Here is a 16,866-nt window from a genome sequence, read left to right as displayed (position 1 = left end):
GAGGGTTTGGCTGACTGGGATGTCCTTGTCCCATCGCGCTCTAGTGACTCCTTGTGGTGGCCGGGCACATGCAGACTGGCTTTGGTCTCCAGCTGTACAGTGTTTCCTCCAACACATTGGTGTGGCTGGCTTCCGGTTAAGCGAGCAGCATGTCAAAAAGCAGTGCGGCTTGGCGGGGTCGTGTTTCGGAGGACGCATGGCTCTCAACCTTCGCCTCTCACTCCGTACGGGAGTTGCAGCGACGGGACAAGACTGTAACTACCAATTGGATCACACTTCCGGAGAATGTCCTCCAACCTATCAGAGCTCTTGGGGCATGAACTGACATTTAGTATTGAAAGCATAAGCTACAGCTAGCTGGCACTGCAGTGTATAATGTGGTAAGTAGTTGACACAAAGAGAGAGGAAGACAATAGTTAAACAGTTTTGAACAAATGTATTTCTTCAAAAATGGAGGACAAGCAAAAGACAGAGAGCAAGAGAGAGAGAGAGAGAGAGAGATTTCGCAGTTTTTTTACACTTTCACTTTCACTTACTTAGCTAGCAAATGCAGCTAGCTAGTTCCGCCGACTCAAACACCCGGCTCAAAGAGAGGGATGCTATGTTAGCTAGTTGGCTATGATTATCCAACACAACACTGGAACTCTTCCATGTCATCAAATAAAATCAAATGTTATTGGTCACAACAAAACCTAATACACACAATCTAGTAAAGGAAAGAGATGAGAATATATAAGTATAAAATATATGGATGAGCAGTGACAGAGCGGCTAAGATGGAATATATAGTAAAGAATAGATACTAAAGGATACAGTAAACATTTATAGTACATATGAGATAAGTAATGCGTGATATGTAAACATTCTTAAAGTGGCATTATTAAAGTGACTAGTGTTCCATTTATTAAAGTGGCCAATGATATCAAGTCTGTCAGTAGGCAGCCGCCTCTCTGTGCTAGTGATGGCTGTTTAACAATCTGATGGCCTTGAGATAGAAGCTGTTTTTTAATCTCTCTGACCCAGCTTTGATGCATCTGTACTGACCTCCCCTTCTGGATGGAAGCGGGGTGAACAGGTAGTGGCTCGGATGGTTACTGTCCTTGATGATCTTTTTTGCCTTCCTGTGACATCGAAGGGCAGGTAGTTTGTCCCCGGTGATACGTTATACAGACCGCACAACCCTATGGAGAGCCCTGCGGTTGTGGGCAAAAGTTTGCGAGGGTTTTCGGTGACAAGCCACATTTTTTCAGCCTCCTGAGGTTGAAGAGGCGCTGTTGTGCCTTTTCAACACACTGTCTGTCGGTGATATGGACACAGAGGAACTTAAAACTTTCCACCCTCTCCACTGCTGTCCCATCGATGTGGTTCGGAGGGTGCTCCCTCTGCTGTTTCCTGAAGTCCACGATCATCTTTTTTGTTTTGCTGACATTGAGTGAGAGGTTATTTTCTGACACCACACTCCGAGGGCCCTCACCTCCTCCCTTTAGGCCGTCTCGTTGTTGTTGGTAATCAAGCCTACCAATGTAGTGTCATTTGCAAACTTGATGATTGAGTTGGAGGCGTGCATGGGCACACAGGCGTGGGTGAACAGGGAGTACAGGAGAGGGCTGAGAACCCACCCCCAGTGTTGAGGATCAGTCGAGTGGAGATGTTGTTTCCTACCTTCACCACCTGGGGGCGGTCCATAAGGAAGTCCAGGACCCAGTTGCACAGGGTAGGGTCGAGACCTAGGGTCTCAAGCTTAGTTTGGAGAGTACTATGATGATGAATGTTGAGCTGTAGTCAATGAACAGCATTCTACATAGGTATTCCTCTCGTCCAGATGGGATAGGGCAGTGTGCAGTGTGATGGCGATTGTATCGTCTGAGGACCTATTGGGGCGGTAAGCAAATTGCAGTGGGTCTAGGGTGACAGGTAGGGTGGAGGTGACATGATCCTTGACTAGTCTCTCAAAGAACTTCATGGTGACAGAAGTCAGTGCTTTCTTGGGAACAGGTACAATGGTGGCCATCTTGAAGCATGTGGTGACAGCAGACTGGGATATGGATTGGATGAATATGTCCGTAAACACACCAGCCAGCAGGTCTGCGCATGCTCTGAGGACGCGGCTAGGGATGCCGTCTGGGCCCGCAGCCTTGAGAGTGTTAACACATTTAAATGTTTTACTCACGTCGGTCACGGAGAAGGGGAGCACACAGTCCGTGGTAGCGGGCCGTGTCGGTGGCACTGTATTGTCCTCAAAGTGTGCAAAGAAGTTGTTTAATTTGTCTGGAAGCAAGATGTTGATGTCCGCAACGGGGCTGGTTTTCTTTTTGTAATCCGTGATTGTCTGTAGACCCTGCCACATACATCTCGTGTTTGAGCCATTGAATTGCAACTCCACTTAGTCTCTATAATGACGCTTTGCTTGTTTGATTGCCTTACAGAAGGAATAACTACAAATCAGTTCAAATGCCCTAGGAGGTGCAGACGAAAAGATCCGCTTTTGGAAAGTCATATTCGTGGTCGTCGTGCTGGTTGGGCTGGTAATTTGATGTCTCTCTGATATCCAATAGTTCTTCCCGGCTGTATGTAATAACACTTAGGGTTTTCTGGGCTAACAATGTAAGCAATAATACATAAAATAAAATACTGCTGTTCCCTAAGGACTTGAAGCAAAGCTGCTAACTCTATCTTACTTCTCGGGTCATGATAAGCTTTTGGTTTTACTAATTTATTGCCACCGGAGCCCGCCGGTGTAACTGCTTACTGACTGTACACTAACTTTACTGCATGATTGTAACGTGTTTACCAATGTGTTGGTTCTATTAGCTATGCTAGCTATGCTATGATATCACTTTAGCTAATATGGTGTCAACGATGTAGGCTGTGGATAACGTGTTCGCTTGGAAAGATTTTTTCGCCTGGTCACATACAGCTGATGTGTTGTGCATTGAAGTCCACAAGCGAAGGAAAAAGGTGAGAGGAAGAGAGCGCATAGATGCAAGATGGAATGCAACGTGGCTGCTATGAAAATGAACTGTGTTTATGCATGATCAGGGGTGTATTCATTCCACCAATTCTGTTGAAAAACATATCTTAAACAGAAGCAAACGGAACAAAACGGGGATAAACATAACTGATTTTGTTCAATGAAACTCTCATTTGCAACTTGTTAGAGTAATGAATACACCCTAGATCAGCTTAATGCAGGAGGTATTGAGTGTGTCACTGTCTGTCACCTCAAATTTTTCTCTCAATCTGTGTCAATCAATCAAATGTATTTATAAAGCCCTTTTACATCAGTCGATGTCACAATGTGCAATACAGAAACCCAGCCTAAAATCCCAAACAGCAAGCAATGCAGATGTAGAAGCACGGTGGCTATGAAAAACTCCCTAGAAAGTCAGGAACCTAGGAAGAATCCTAGAGAGGAACCAGGCTATAAGGGGTGGCCAGTGCTCTTCTGGCTGTTCCGGGTGGAGATTACAACAGTACATGGCCAAGATATTCAAACATTCATAGATGACCAGTAGGGTCAAATAATAATAATCACAATGATTGTAGAGGGTGCAACAGGTCAGCACTTCAGGAGCAAATCTGTGCACCTAGGTCTGGGGCGGCAGGGTAGCCTAGTGGTTAGAGCGTTGGACTAGTAACCGGAAGGTTGCAAGTTCAAATCCCCGAGCTGTCAAGGTACAAATCTGTCACCCCTGAATAGGCAGTTAACCCACTGTTCCTAGGCCGTCATTGAAAATAAGAATTTGTTCTTAACTGACTGGATAAGAGCGTCTGCCAAATGACTTAAATGTAAATGTAAATAAAAAAATAAATAAAAATAAACAAAAATGTTGTAAACTTTCATTCATAGACTAGGTTGTAGCAACCCCATGATGTATCATGCAGTAGCCTAAACCAATTGATGTACATTGAGCTGGGTGAATGGAATATGAATGACAGTCATCCAATATGCTTTAGTAGAAATAAGGCCATGCTCATGAACAAAAATAATTGTCCTCCCTCATCTAAAACAGTACCGACCACCAGTGTTCTTCAACACATGTATAAGTGGACCTTCAGGGCTCGCGAGCTGTGATGGAGTCAGACACTGAATAACCTCCAAATGGTAACTGCAACCAAAATATCAGCTGTGTCGACACACACACACACATTGTCACTGATACACACACACCATTCTACAAGCCCACACTGCACAGACTGTGTGAACACACACTGTCACACACTATTTGACACGCAGTTATACACACCAACAAACACTGTTCTACAAGCCCAAACTGCACAGACTGTGTACACACACTGTCACACACACTTCTCTCCAGACTCATCCATGCAGGACCAGCCAGGGGGCTCTACTGTACTCTGCATATAATTTCATGTCATTTGCACAGAGCTCTGAGCACAGAGAACAAACCATTCTCCTTAGAGAGTAAAGCTATCCATGCTCAATGACTTGTGAACTTAATATTAAGTAGCCTGTCTAGGGATGATTATAGGGCATTAATTATTCTGCCAGCCTACATTACCCATACTCCTCTGCTTTACTACTATTCCTGGCCTACACTACCCACCCTTCACCACTGTGCCAATACCCATCCTCCTGTGCTCCAGCGCCATTGTATCTTGCCTGTGCATTTCTTGGGGCTTCCGGGACGCTTGCCATGCATCCCCAGCTTGCACCCGAAGTTCTCCTCCCAGAACTCAGCGAACCACACGTTCCTCCTGTTGTTGGACAGAGAGCGGCTCCGGAAGTAACGGTCAAACGCTGTGGGGAAGAGGGGGAGGAGAGGAGAGGAGGGGGAGGTGGTAGAGGAGGGGCCAGTGAGTGACATAAGATGTAAAAACAGACATGTAAACATCTGGTATGATGTGATATCAACCTTGTTGAGGGTATACTGTGTCTTTAAATCTTTCCCCTTAAAACACTATCATCTAAAATGGCTTCTGTCTGTACCGTCAACGGAGGCTCGTTTGGGCAGGATGGTAACGGCTCCCTCAGCCACCCGCTCCTGGCCAATCACAGGAGAGATCTTGGAGCCCCAGCTGTCTGACCCCACCCACAGGAAGTGACCAGTCTGGTTGTTGTGCTTGGCCGCGTCCAGGATACGCCTGAGAGAGCGATAGAAGGAGGGAGAATGGGGGTAGGGAGAGGGGGAAGAAAAAGAGGAAGGGGAGATAAAGGAAGAGAGAGAGAAGGAATCAATACTGGAGTCACAACCGACACTTGGTATACCTGGGTATAAGGGTACAGGGGTGTGTGTGTAGTAGGATAGGTTATAGAGGTGTAGTTGTGTGTTTTTTTTTGGGGGGGGGGGCTGTACAACATACCGTATGTCGTCCTCGTTGGCGAACATAATGACAGCCCTGGCGTTGGAAGTCTCCAGCAGACGTATGATGATCTTATCAAACTCCCCTGGCTTGGGTTCACGCGGGATCTTCAGAGACTGGGCTATACACACCCCACCTAGAGGGAGAAAGGGGAGGGAGAGAGAGAGAGAGAGAGAGAGAGAAAGAAAGAGAAAAAGAAGGAGAATACTTTAGTGTCTGAATCATCCTCATCAATATGAGAACATCGTAAACAGCATTGTGACTCCCACTGCTGTGACAGAGAACGACGGATCCTGGAGTGGCAGCCTGTTGCCTTCCTGCCAGCACACAGAGCCAGGATCTACACAAACAACGTGACAGGACATATTAGAGCGGGGACACACACACACACACACACACACACACAGCCATGTTTCATATTTAATGTGGCTGTTAATAACTCACAGTGTAGGGTCGTATAATTAGCCTTGAAACGTGATACGGGGCAGTGTGTGTGAGTGTGTCGGAGTCTCCTCAGCCAATCTCATTAAGTTCCAGGCCATTAAATTAACATCTGTAGTGTCTGCGGCTCTGTATTACTGTACTTAATCAGAGCAGCGTTCTCCCCACTCAAACACACACACACACACACACACACACACCATAGAAAAATACCCTCTCTAGAATAATGGTTGGTCTGTTGGGCCTCACTGCATTTGATCTCATAATAGGGCTACTCAATGTGTTAACCTGGGGATTGATAGGTCATTAATAACTGTCTTATAGAGGAGAAGGGTTCCCAAATACAGACAAAGCATCTGCATCATCACGGCGCTATTAAAGTTATATCTTCCAGGTAAATCTATTTGACCCTTCAACCAACAATTTTGACAGACGAATTCCAACAAATTCAAATGTATTTTGAAAGAGAACATTATTTTTTGTCCTGTGAGTCATTTGGCTGTTTGTCTCTTCCTTCAAGCCCTTCTTTCAACTCATCTCTCATGTGAACTAACCATAGTTATTACCCTCGGAATAAACTCAGCCGCTATCCCAATTCAATTACCATTCATTTCATAGTGGTTTCTCTCATTTATGCACTCAAAGCCTGGTCCCGATTTCCAAGAACTGAAAAATTGCTCTTTCATGTGGTGAAAAACTGATTATCAAAGAAAAACAAATTATTATGCACCCAGAGTTAACTTTCAAACAATTATTTTTTTAATGGACGATACTTGTCATCGTCAACATGCAGGGACCAGTGTGAGTATGTTTTCTATGAATACACAAACACCATCGCTTCCAGAGAACCCAGCATAGTACAACATCTCTGAGAGAAACAGAAAGAGAGGCAGGCAGGCAGGCAGGCAGGCAGGCAGGCAGGCAGGCAGACAGACAGACAGAGCTGTGGATGACTGAGAGTATTGCAGTGCACCCTGTTGGTGACACCAGCTCCACTACAGCAGCCTAGCGGTCAGTACACCTGCCGACAGACACACAGCTCCAAGTGAAAACCACTAATATGCTACTGAGTAAAGCAATTCAGGAATATGTTTCACAGCGTGAGTGTGTTTACATACAGAGACTGAGTAGACTCTGGGTAGAAGTTGAGGCAGTAAACACACATATCGAGCACCATATCACCCCAGTGGACGATGTAGTGGGAGTTAACTAATTGAAACATACTCTGTAGGCTTGCTATTCCAACTGTTGCCTCCTTCCCCGGATTGCATTTTTAATCATATGATTATCAGTGCTTTAAGAAACGTGAAGAGTCAAAGGCCGACCATCTGCCCCCCCCCCCCACCCACCGTGATTAGGATGATGATATATACAGTTGAAGTCGGAAGTTTACATACACCTTAGCCAAATACATTTGAAACTCACAATTCCTGACATTTAATCAGAGTAAAAATTCCCTCTCTTAGGTCAGTTAGGATCACCACTTTTTTTTTTTAAGAATGTGAAATGTCAGAATAATAGTAGAGAAAATGATTTATTTCAGCTTTTATTTCTTTCATCACATTCCCAGCGGGTCAGAAATGTACATACACTGAATTAGTATTCGGTAGCATTGCCTTTAAATTGTTTAACTTGGGTCAAATGTTTTGGGTAGCTTCCCACAATAAGTTGGGTGAATTTTGGCCCATTCCTCCAGACAGAGCTGCTGAAACTGGGTGAGGTTTGTAGGCCTCCTTGCTCGCACACGCTTTTTCAGTTCTGCCCACAAATTTTCTATGGGATTGAGGTCAGGGCTTTGTGATGGCCACTCCAATACCTTGACTTTGTTGTCCTTAAGTCATTTTGCCACAACTTTGGAATTATGCTTTGGGCAATTGTCCATTTGGAAGACTCATTTGTGACCAAGCTTTAACTTCCTGACTGACGTCTTGAGATGTTGCTTCAATATATCCACATCATTTTCCATCCTCATGATGCCATCTATTTTGTGGAGTGGACTAGTCCCTCCTACAGCAAAGCACCCCCACAACATGATGCTGCCACCCCCGTGCATCACGGTTGGGATGGTGTCCTTCGGCTTGCAAGCCTCCTCCTTTTTCCTCCAAACATAACAATGGTCATTATAGCCAAACTGTTCTATTTTTGTTTCATCAGACCAGAGGACATTTCTCCAAATAGTACGATCTTTGTCCCCATGTGCAGTTGCAAATTATAGTCTGGCTTTTTTATGGCGGTATTGGAGCAGTGGCTTCATCCTTTCTCAGCGGCCTTTCAGATTATGCTGATATAGGACTCGTTTTACTGTGGATCTAGATAATTTTGTACCTGTTTCCTCCAGCATCTTCACAAGGTCCTTTGCTGTTGTTCTGTGATTGATTTGCACTTCTCACACCAAAGTACATTCATCTCTAGGAGACAGAACGCGTCTCCTTCCTGAGCGGTATGACGGCTACGTGGTCCCATGGTGATTATACTTGTGTACTGTTGTTTCTACAGATGAACGTGTTACCTTCAGGCATTTGTAAATTGCTCCCAAGGATGAACCAGACTTGTGGAGGTCTACAATTGTTTTTCTTGGCTGATTTCTTCTGATTTTCCCATGATGTCAAACAAAGAGGCACTGAGTTTGAAGGTAGGCCTTGAAATACATCCTCAGGTACACCTCCAATTGACTCAAATGATATCAGTTAGCCTATCAGAAGCTTCTAAAGCCATGACATAATTTTCTGGAATTTAACCAAGCTTTTTAAAGGCACAGTCAACTTAGTGTATGTAAACTTCTGACCCACTGGAATTGTGATACAGTGAATTATAAGTGAAATAATCTGTCTGTAAACAATTGTTGGAAAAATTACTTGTTTCATGCACAAAGTAGACGTCCTAACCGACTTGCCAAAACTATAGTTTGTTAACAAGAAATTTGTGGAGTGGTTAAAAAACTAGTTTTAATGACTCCAACCTAAGTGTATGTAAACTTCCAACTTCAACTGTAGACCTTATCAGGGTGTTTAACGTGCTTCTATTCCATGATAATTACATCAAGCCTGTTTCCCAACGTTGGACCACATTATCTCTTCCCAGGATAATGAACTCTCTCCCAATGAGTGTTTTTCCCATTCCATTACCCCACTAACATATTGAATTATGAATGCTGACGAGATAGCTGTTCTCTCCATTCCTTCTTGTCTTTCATCTCTCCCTGCTCTCTCTCTTCCATCATTCCTCAGTCTTTCCCCATTAAAACCCCTCTTGCAGCAGTAGTTGACCCATGTGCGTGTGTGTGTGTGTGTGTGTGTGTGTGCGGGCGTGTGTGTGCCTCTCACTCTATTTCTGATTTGTGTGGTACACAGGCATAATCTTCTGGTTTCAGAGAGAAACTGTTCATCTCCTAAAAAAAGTATAAATCAACCGGCGAATCACAACTCAGCCTTGTTTGACTTACTGGACAGTTTTATAAAAGTACATTTCACAGTGGGATACTGTTCTATTCTCTGTTATCTCACCTATCAATGTAATCATGTTAAAGTATAAAACATTTTGTTCAGACAGAGAGAATATAATTATTTTAAATCCTTCTGAAGGATTCACCCCTATGTGTGTGCACAATAGAGTACTAGTGTGTGTGTGTGTGTGTGTGTGTGTGTGTGTGTGTGTGTGTGTGTGTGTGTTTGTTCTTCCTGCTGTAACATCACTAGGAGTGCTCCGACCTGGGAGGCTTGACTTCAAACAGTTCCTCTCCTATCACCTGACGGGGGGGGGGTTCCCTCCTGCTAAGTAGAATGTCTAATAAAGTTAGCTTCAAAGCGCTAGCTGTCGGGGTGACCAGGCATTTCATAGCGGTAGCAGTGTCTGTGTGGTGCGAGTGCGTGTGTGGAGGAGAGAGGCAGGAGCTGTGCTGCTGATAAATCTTTCATTACGAGACATCGGTCTACAAAACCCAAGCACTTCTCATTTCTCTCTCAGCCTGAATGTGGGACACCTCCACAATCACACTGACACACACAAACACACACACACACACACACAGCATGATGAATCTGTGCCACTGCAAGCTCTCTCTGACCTCCTCAGTATGGCTAAGCTTCCCAACACATCTACCGACACACACAACACACATGCTGCAGTCACATATTTACAAAGAATACGTGCAGAGAAGCACGCGCCTGCATAAGTCCACCCACACACACTCAATTAGGAAAGCTGTCTATGCAGCCCACTCATCTTCAGCTGACATATAGGCAAGGATAATAAAACATGTTCTTTTGCCAGACATCTAACAGCATCTAAGAGCATCCAACGTCACACACACATCCAACAAAGATCCTACACACACACGCATCAGGCTTTCAATTAACATGTAGCGTCTGCAGCAGACAGACGGCATCAGGTACTTGATGAGGAATCAACCCATGTAATGTACAGACAGACAACCATGTACAACCCCCCCCCTCCCCAAACATCTCCCTATAACTAGGCCATTCGTATATCCAGGCCTAAGGTTGATACATACATCCGGTCACTGTCCCCACATTTCCAGAGATCCTAGTTGGATTTCCTCTTTATTCTCTCCTGAGTCCAGGAATCTTCTAACCAGAACTTCTGGAGAACCAGGAAATTTGTGGAAAGTTACCGGAATTTTGCAACACTATCCGGGCCTCAAGATTCATAGCACTGCTGAGGTTTTTTTTTCTCCAGGGACATTGTTCAAGATTGAAGACAAAATTGGACGTCTATCTATGTCCTGAGGATGTCGGGGGAAGTGCCTTCAAAACAGAACACTAGGGGCAACAGTCAGGGCTATTGCCATCAAATCAGCTTGGGTTTTGCTAGTGTGTTTTGATGGGGTGGCAGGAGAGATGTAATCCCATGGCTCTGGATCAGAACGTTGTTTGTTCAATACCAGGTGTGAATGTTTTCTATTTTATTTTTTACCCCTTACCTTAATGATTTGGAATGAGAGCTTAAACTTGATGTTTTAACCAATGATTTATATACACACTAGATGACTGATAGGTGTCGCTGTGTTGAAGCCACCGTTTCTCCATCTTGGCACTTTCCCCTGTGTAAAAAATATTTTGTAATCTATAGAAATCCATTTATTATTACCTACGTACATGCTTGTATTCTATTACAGACACCTTAATGCATACCTTTCAATTATATTATGTGAGATAAACATAAAAAAATTAATGAAAAAATATATAAAACATTTATTTAAAAATATATATATATATATATATATTTATTAATAATGTTACTGTTCCCACTACAACCAAAACATACTTACAGTGCATTTGGAAAGTATTCAGACCCCTTGACTTTTTCCAAATGTTGTTACATTACAGCCTTATTCTAAAATTGATGAATATATATATATATTGTCCTCATAAATCTACAAACAATACACCATAATGACAAAGCGGAAACAGGTTTAAACATAAAAAATACGAGACTCAGGTGCATCCTGTTTCCATTGATCATCCTTGAGATGTTTCTACAACTTGTTTGGAGCCCACCTGTGGTAAACTCAATTGATTGGACATGATTTGAAAGGCACACACAGTTGACAGTGCATATCAGAGCAAAAACCAAGCCATGAGGTCGAAGGAAATGTCCATATAGCTCCGAGACAGGATTGTGTCCAGGCACAGATCTGGGGAAGGGTACCACAAAATGTCTGCAGTGGCCTCCCGGGTTGCGCAGTGGTCTAAGGCACTGCATTCGCAGTGCTAGTTGTGCCACCAGAGATGATGGGTTCGCAACCGGGAGGCCCATGGGGCGGTGCACAATTGGCCCAGCGTCGTCCGGGTCAGGGAGGGTTTGGCAGGCGTATCCTTGTCTCATCGCGCACTAGTGAATCCTGTGGCGGGCCAGGCGCAGTGCACGCTGACCAGGTCGCTGGGTGCACGGTGTTTCCTCCGACACATTGGTGCAGCTGGCTTCTGGGTTGGATGGGCATTGTGTCAAGAAGCAGTGCGGCTTGGTTGGGTTGTGTTTCGGAGGACGCATGGCTCTCGATCTTCACCTCTCCGGAATCCGTATGGGAGTAAGGGAATCAGTACGGGAGACAAGACTGTAACCACTACCAATTGGATATCACGAAATTGGGGAAGAAAATAAATAATAATAAAAAATAAAAACATTTCTGCAGCATTGAAGGTCCAGAAGAACACAGTGGCGTCCACCATTCTTAAATGGAAGAAGTTTGGAACCACCAAAACGCTTCCTAAAGCTGGCCGCAAGGCTAAACTAAGCAATCGGGGGAGAAGGGCCTTGGTCAGGGAATTGACGGACAGAGGTGGACAGAGGGACAACCATTGACGGACAGAGATGGACAGAGGGACAACCATCTCTGCAGCATTCCACCACCAATCAGGCCTTTATGGTAGAGTGGCCAGACGGAAGCCACTCCTCAGTAAAAGGCACATGACAGCCCAACTTATGTAAATGTCATATTTTATACCTTTGCAAACATTTCTAATAGCCAGTTTTTGCTTTATCATTATGGGGTGATTGATGAGAGAGGAAAAAACGATTTAATCAATTTTAGAATAAGGCTGTAATATTCCAAAATGTGGAAAATACATGTCATTTTGTCCTTGAAACATTTAATTAAAATACTGTAGAATTCCATTCATTCCTATGGAGGACTACTCCTAATGGGAAGTGCCAATATGGCTGACCGGTGGCTTCCAAGCCTCTCAATGGCCAATACATACAGTAGCATCAGCAATCCAGGGATTATATACATCATTGGTTTTAACCCTATCCGGGTAGTGAATTGATTCTATGACCGTATTACAATGGTAGCAGCTTCATGTCCTCTTTCTCTCACATTTAAACACACACCCAAGAACCAGTGGCGATCAGTGACGTTCGTGATGAGGGAGGACGATTTCTGTCCTTATTTCTATTACAGCATGTTGGCTGACTGTCATTCACATTCCATTCACCCAGGTCAATGTAACATTGATCGGTTTAGGCTACTACATGATACTCACATTTTCTGTATACCCATCATGAGGTTGCTGCAACCTAGCCTATGAATGGAAGTTTACAGGTTGAGAGAAAAATTGGAGAGGACAGACAGTGACACATTCAATGCAGCCGTGCACACTCTTGCCTGCATCTAGTTTATCTAGGGTGTAGTCAGTCCAACAGTTGCAAACGAGAGTTTGCATTGGATACATTCAGGTATTTTTTTATCCCTGTTTCTTTAGCTTTCGTTTAAGAAATGTTTTTCAACAGAATCGGCGGAATGAATACACCCCTGAACAGAGCAGCCACGTTGTGTAAATTCTAGCCTCCGTGCACTCTCCTCCTCTCATGTTTCACTTAGTTTGTGGACTTCAAAGAACAACACATCAGCTGTATGTGACCAGGTGAAAAAACCTTTCCAAGCCGAACCATGTCATAACCGCTACACACAGCCTACATCGTTGTCCCCATATTAGCTAAAGTAACGTCCTAGTCAACATAGCTAATAGAACGAACATGTTAGTAAACCCGCTACACTCAGTAACGTTACAGTCTACAGTCAGTAAGCTCCGGTGGCAATAAATGAATAAAACCAAACGCTTACCTTGACGTGAAAGAATTCCCGTGTTGTGTTGGATAATCATATCCAGCTAGCTAACATAGCATCCCTCTGTTTGAGTCGGGTGTTAGAGTAACTAAACTAGCCATCTGCATTTGCCAGCTAATGAACTGAAACTGAAACTGAAAAAAAAGAAAGCAAAATCTCTCTCTTTCTTCTCCTTCGTTTAAAATAATATTCATTTGTTGAAAGCTGTTCAACTATTGTCTTTCTCTCTCTTTGAGTCATCTACTCACTACATTTTATGCCCTGCATTGCTAGCTAGCTGTAGCATATGCTTTCAATAATAGATTCATTCTCTGATCCTTTGATTGGGTGGACAACATGTCATGCTGCAAGAGCTCTGATAGGTTGGAGGACGTCCTTTGGAAGTTGTCATAATTACTGTGTAAGTCTATGGAAGTGGATGAGAACCAAGAGTCTCCTAGGTTTTGTATTGAAGTCAATGTACCAAGAGAAGATAGCTGGTCTCCAGCTACACCATGGTGATACCCTACAGAGTGCTGTTGAGGCTAATGTAGACATTTGTTGCAAAACAGTGTGTTTCAATGTTTTGCCATTTTTATTTTTAGGAAATTCACTGAGGAGGATGGTCCTCCCCTTCCTCATCTGAGGAGCCTCCACTGATCAACACATACATGCAAACACATCCACACACACACACACACACACAAACACACAAATATTAACACACATACACACACAAACAATGCAACTGAGCATCCTCTCTCTCCCACACACACAAACATCATTAGCACATCTTTAAATACTCACATTGGTTTATAAAAGGATAAAAGTTTACTTCCGTGCCACACTTAGCTACAAGCCCCGGGGTGAGGATGGGCCTTTGAAGTAGCTGGTGCAATTGGTGTGTGTGCGTTTCGCATGGGTGCCTGTGTGTTGTGCTTGTGCGTATGTGTACACTGAGACTGGGGAGTGTGTGTGTCTTTGTTTTTGTGTCTGTGTGTTGTCTGCTTCAAACAGAAAATTTCCTCTCTCTCGCTACATGTCTCTCTCCATCTCTCTCTCTCCATGTCTCTCTCCTTCTCTCCCTCCTTCTCTCTCTCCCTCTCTCTCTCTCCCTCCCTCTCTCTCCTTCTCCATCTCTCCCTCCCTCTCCCTCCCTCTCTCTCCTTCTTCATCTCTCCCTCTCTCAGACAGTAGGTCTGAGTGTCTGGGGAGGACTGTGGAGTCTTGTCATCATCATTGAACTCTAGCCGTCTGGCTGGTGTCAGCCCCTTTCTGCGATCTGAGGGGAGGCCAGAGGGAGAAGAAAGGCAAGGGGGAGAGAGCTGTGAGGAGAGGAGAGAGGGAGGGAGGTAGAGGAAAGAGTGTGGGGGAGAAGGGACTGAGGTGTAGAGGAGGAGAAGAGGAGAGAGGTGGAGAGGGAGTGTGGGGGTGAGGAGAAGAGGGAGAGACGGGCGAAAGTCCGGAGAGGAGGAGAAGGGAGAGGTACTGAGAGAACAGAGGAGATTAAACTCCTGACGCAGGGCAGGATACTAGACACCATCCAGAGACCGAGACAGAGCAATGTTACTGCATCTATAGGTCGCTTTAATGCCAATCGGGCTTTCCATCCTCAGACCACAGCTCTCTAGTTCTGATCGGTCAGATCAATCTCCCTCTGATCCCCTGGCCAAGGAAAGAAAGTGAGGGGGAAATAGAGAGGATCTAGAAGGGGGATGTCAGGTGCTGAGTGGGAGGATATACAGTATTTTGGAGTCCAGTCACACCTGAATGGCTGAGGTGCCGAGGTGCTGAAGGTCATCTACAAGCCTGGGTTTAGACGGTTTTCCTTTCCTCCTCAACCCTCTCTCTTTTTCTCCCCATCTTTGCCACCTAGGTGGATGCATCCCCCAGTGAATTGGAGGGATTTCTAGCTATGGCAGGCAAGGAGGTCACACAAATTCCCATCACCCCTGCCTGCTTAATGTCACGAGTCTTGTCTTGGAGGCAGAACTGAGACATTTCCGCTAGATGTGCCAGCTGCAAAGTCAAAATTGCCTATATTGTAAGAATGTATGTATACAAAACTGTGCTTTTGGGTCTTAATTTAATGTTAGGGTTAGGCATTGGTGTTAGCAGTGTGTAAGGTTAGGTTTAAGGTCTAAGGTTAGATTTGAAATCAGATTTTATGGCTTTGTGGCTGTGCTAGCTAGTGACCAGTCTACAGAGCTGCCTCCAAAAAAGATTCATGACAAAAAACGCTCATCTGCGTTTCAGACTTGCCCACAAAGCATAACCCAGCTTTAGCAACAGCTGCTCTTTCTGTGACATAGTCTGACCAGGTGAATCCAGCTGAAAGCTATGATCCCTTATTGATGTCACTTGGTAAATCCACTTCAATCAGTGTAGATGAAGGGGAGGAGACGGGTTAAAGAAGGATGTTTAATCCTTCAGACAATTGAGACATGGATTGTGTATGTCTGCCATTCAGAGGGCGAATGGGCCAGACGGACATTATAAGTGCCCGTGAACAGGGTGCGATAATAGGTGCCAGGCACGTCGGTTTGAGTGTATCAAAAAAAATGCAACACTGCTGGGATTTTAATGCTCAACAGTTTACCACACAAGAGATATCCAGCCAACTTGACACAACTGTGGGAAGCATTGGAGTCAACATGGGCCAGCATCCCTGTGGAACGCTTTCGACACCTTGAAGAGATCAGGAGCCGACGAATTGAGACTGTTCTGAGGGCCACTCAATATTAGAAAGGTGTTCCTAGTGTTTTGTACACTCAGTATATGTGCTACACCCTTACACACATACACAGAGGAAAGGAGAGGGGAGGAGAACCCAAGTCTGTCCGCTCTGCATCTGAAAGCTCAGTAAGACATAGTACAGCTCTGCTCTACTTCCTACAGTTGGCTTTGCAGCTGACTAAAGGTGATGATCCTAACCCGCAGCATTAGCTATGGCTTTAATATCAGATACACAGGCTTACTATCACACACACACACACACACACACACACACACACACACACACACACACACACACACACACACACACACACTCCTATCAGACAGAACACCCATCACGCTCAGATCCACAGATGAATTGGGATCTTGGGATGAGATGGCGCCATCCTCTCCCCCTCTCTCTCTTTAAATCCCGTCTCACTTTCCTCGCTTCCTCCCCCCTCTCTCTCTTTAAATCCCGTCTCCCTTTCCTCGCTTCCTCTCCCCCTCTCTCTCTTTAAATCCCGTCTCCCTTTCCTCGCTTCCACTCCCCCTCTCTCTCTTTAAATCCCGTCTCCCTTTCCTCGCTTCCTCTCCCCCTCTCTCTTTTTAAATCCCGTCTCCCTTTCCTCGCTTCCACTCCCCCTCTCTCTCTTTAAATCCCGTCTCCCTTTCCTCGCTTCCTCTCCCCCTCTCTCTCTGTAAATCCCGTCTCCTTTTCCTCGCTTCCTCTCCCATCTGACACTTCCCTCACCTCCGCTCAACTCACCCCACCGGCCCGAGACAAAACGCAGCCCTCGCCTCCAGCCTTTCCGGTGAGGC

General features: G+C 44.8%; 1 protein-coding gene across 3 annotated transcripts in view; it reads right to left on the bottom strand.

The window, feature by feature from the left end:
• The window catches only part of LOC135514811 (metabotropic glutamate receptor 8-like), a 309,019-nt gene that overhangs the window by 67,547 nt on the left and 224,606 nt on the right, over positions 1-16,866 (bottom strand). For all 3 annotated transcript variants that reach the window (XM_064938436.1, XM_064938435.1, XM_064938437.1), the window contains exons 4-6: positions 5,325-5,460; positions 4,951-5,105; positions 4,624-4,761 (exon numbers count right to left, since the gene is read on the bottom strand). In XM_064938436.1, coding sequence (XP_064794508.1) covers positions 4,624-4,761; positions 4,951-5,105; positions 5,325-5,460 — 429 coding nt within the window. The remainder of the gene's footprint in view (positions 1-4,623; positions 4,762-4,950; positions 5,106-5,324; positions 5,461-16,866) is intronic.

The sequence above is a fragment of the Oncorhynchus masou genome, chromosome 26 (assembly GCF_036934945.1).
Source record: "Oncorhynchus masou masou isolate Uvic2021 chromosome 26, UVic_Omas_1.1, whole genome shotgun sequence".
Classification (NCBI taxonomy): Eukaryota; Metazoa; Chordata; class Actinopteri; order Salmoniformes; family Salmonidae; genus Oncorhynchus; species Oncorhynchus masou.
This window is presented reverse-complemented; position numbering and strand designations above follow the sequence as displayed.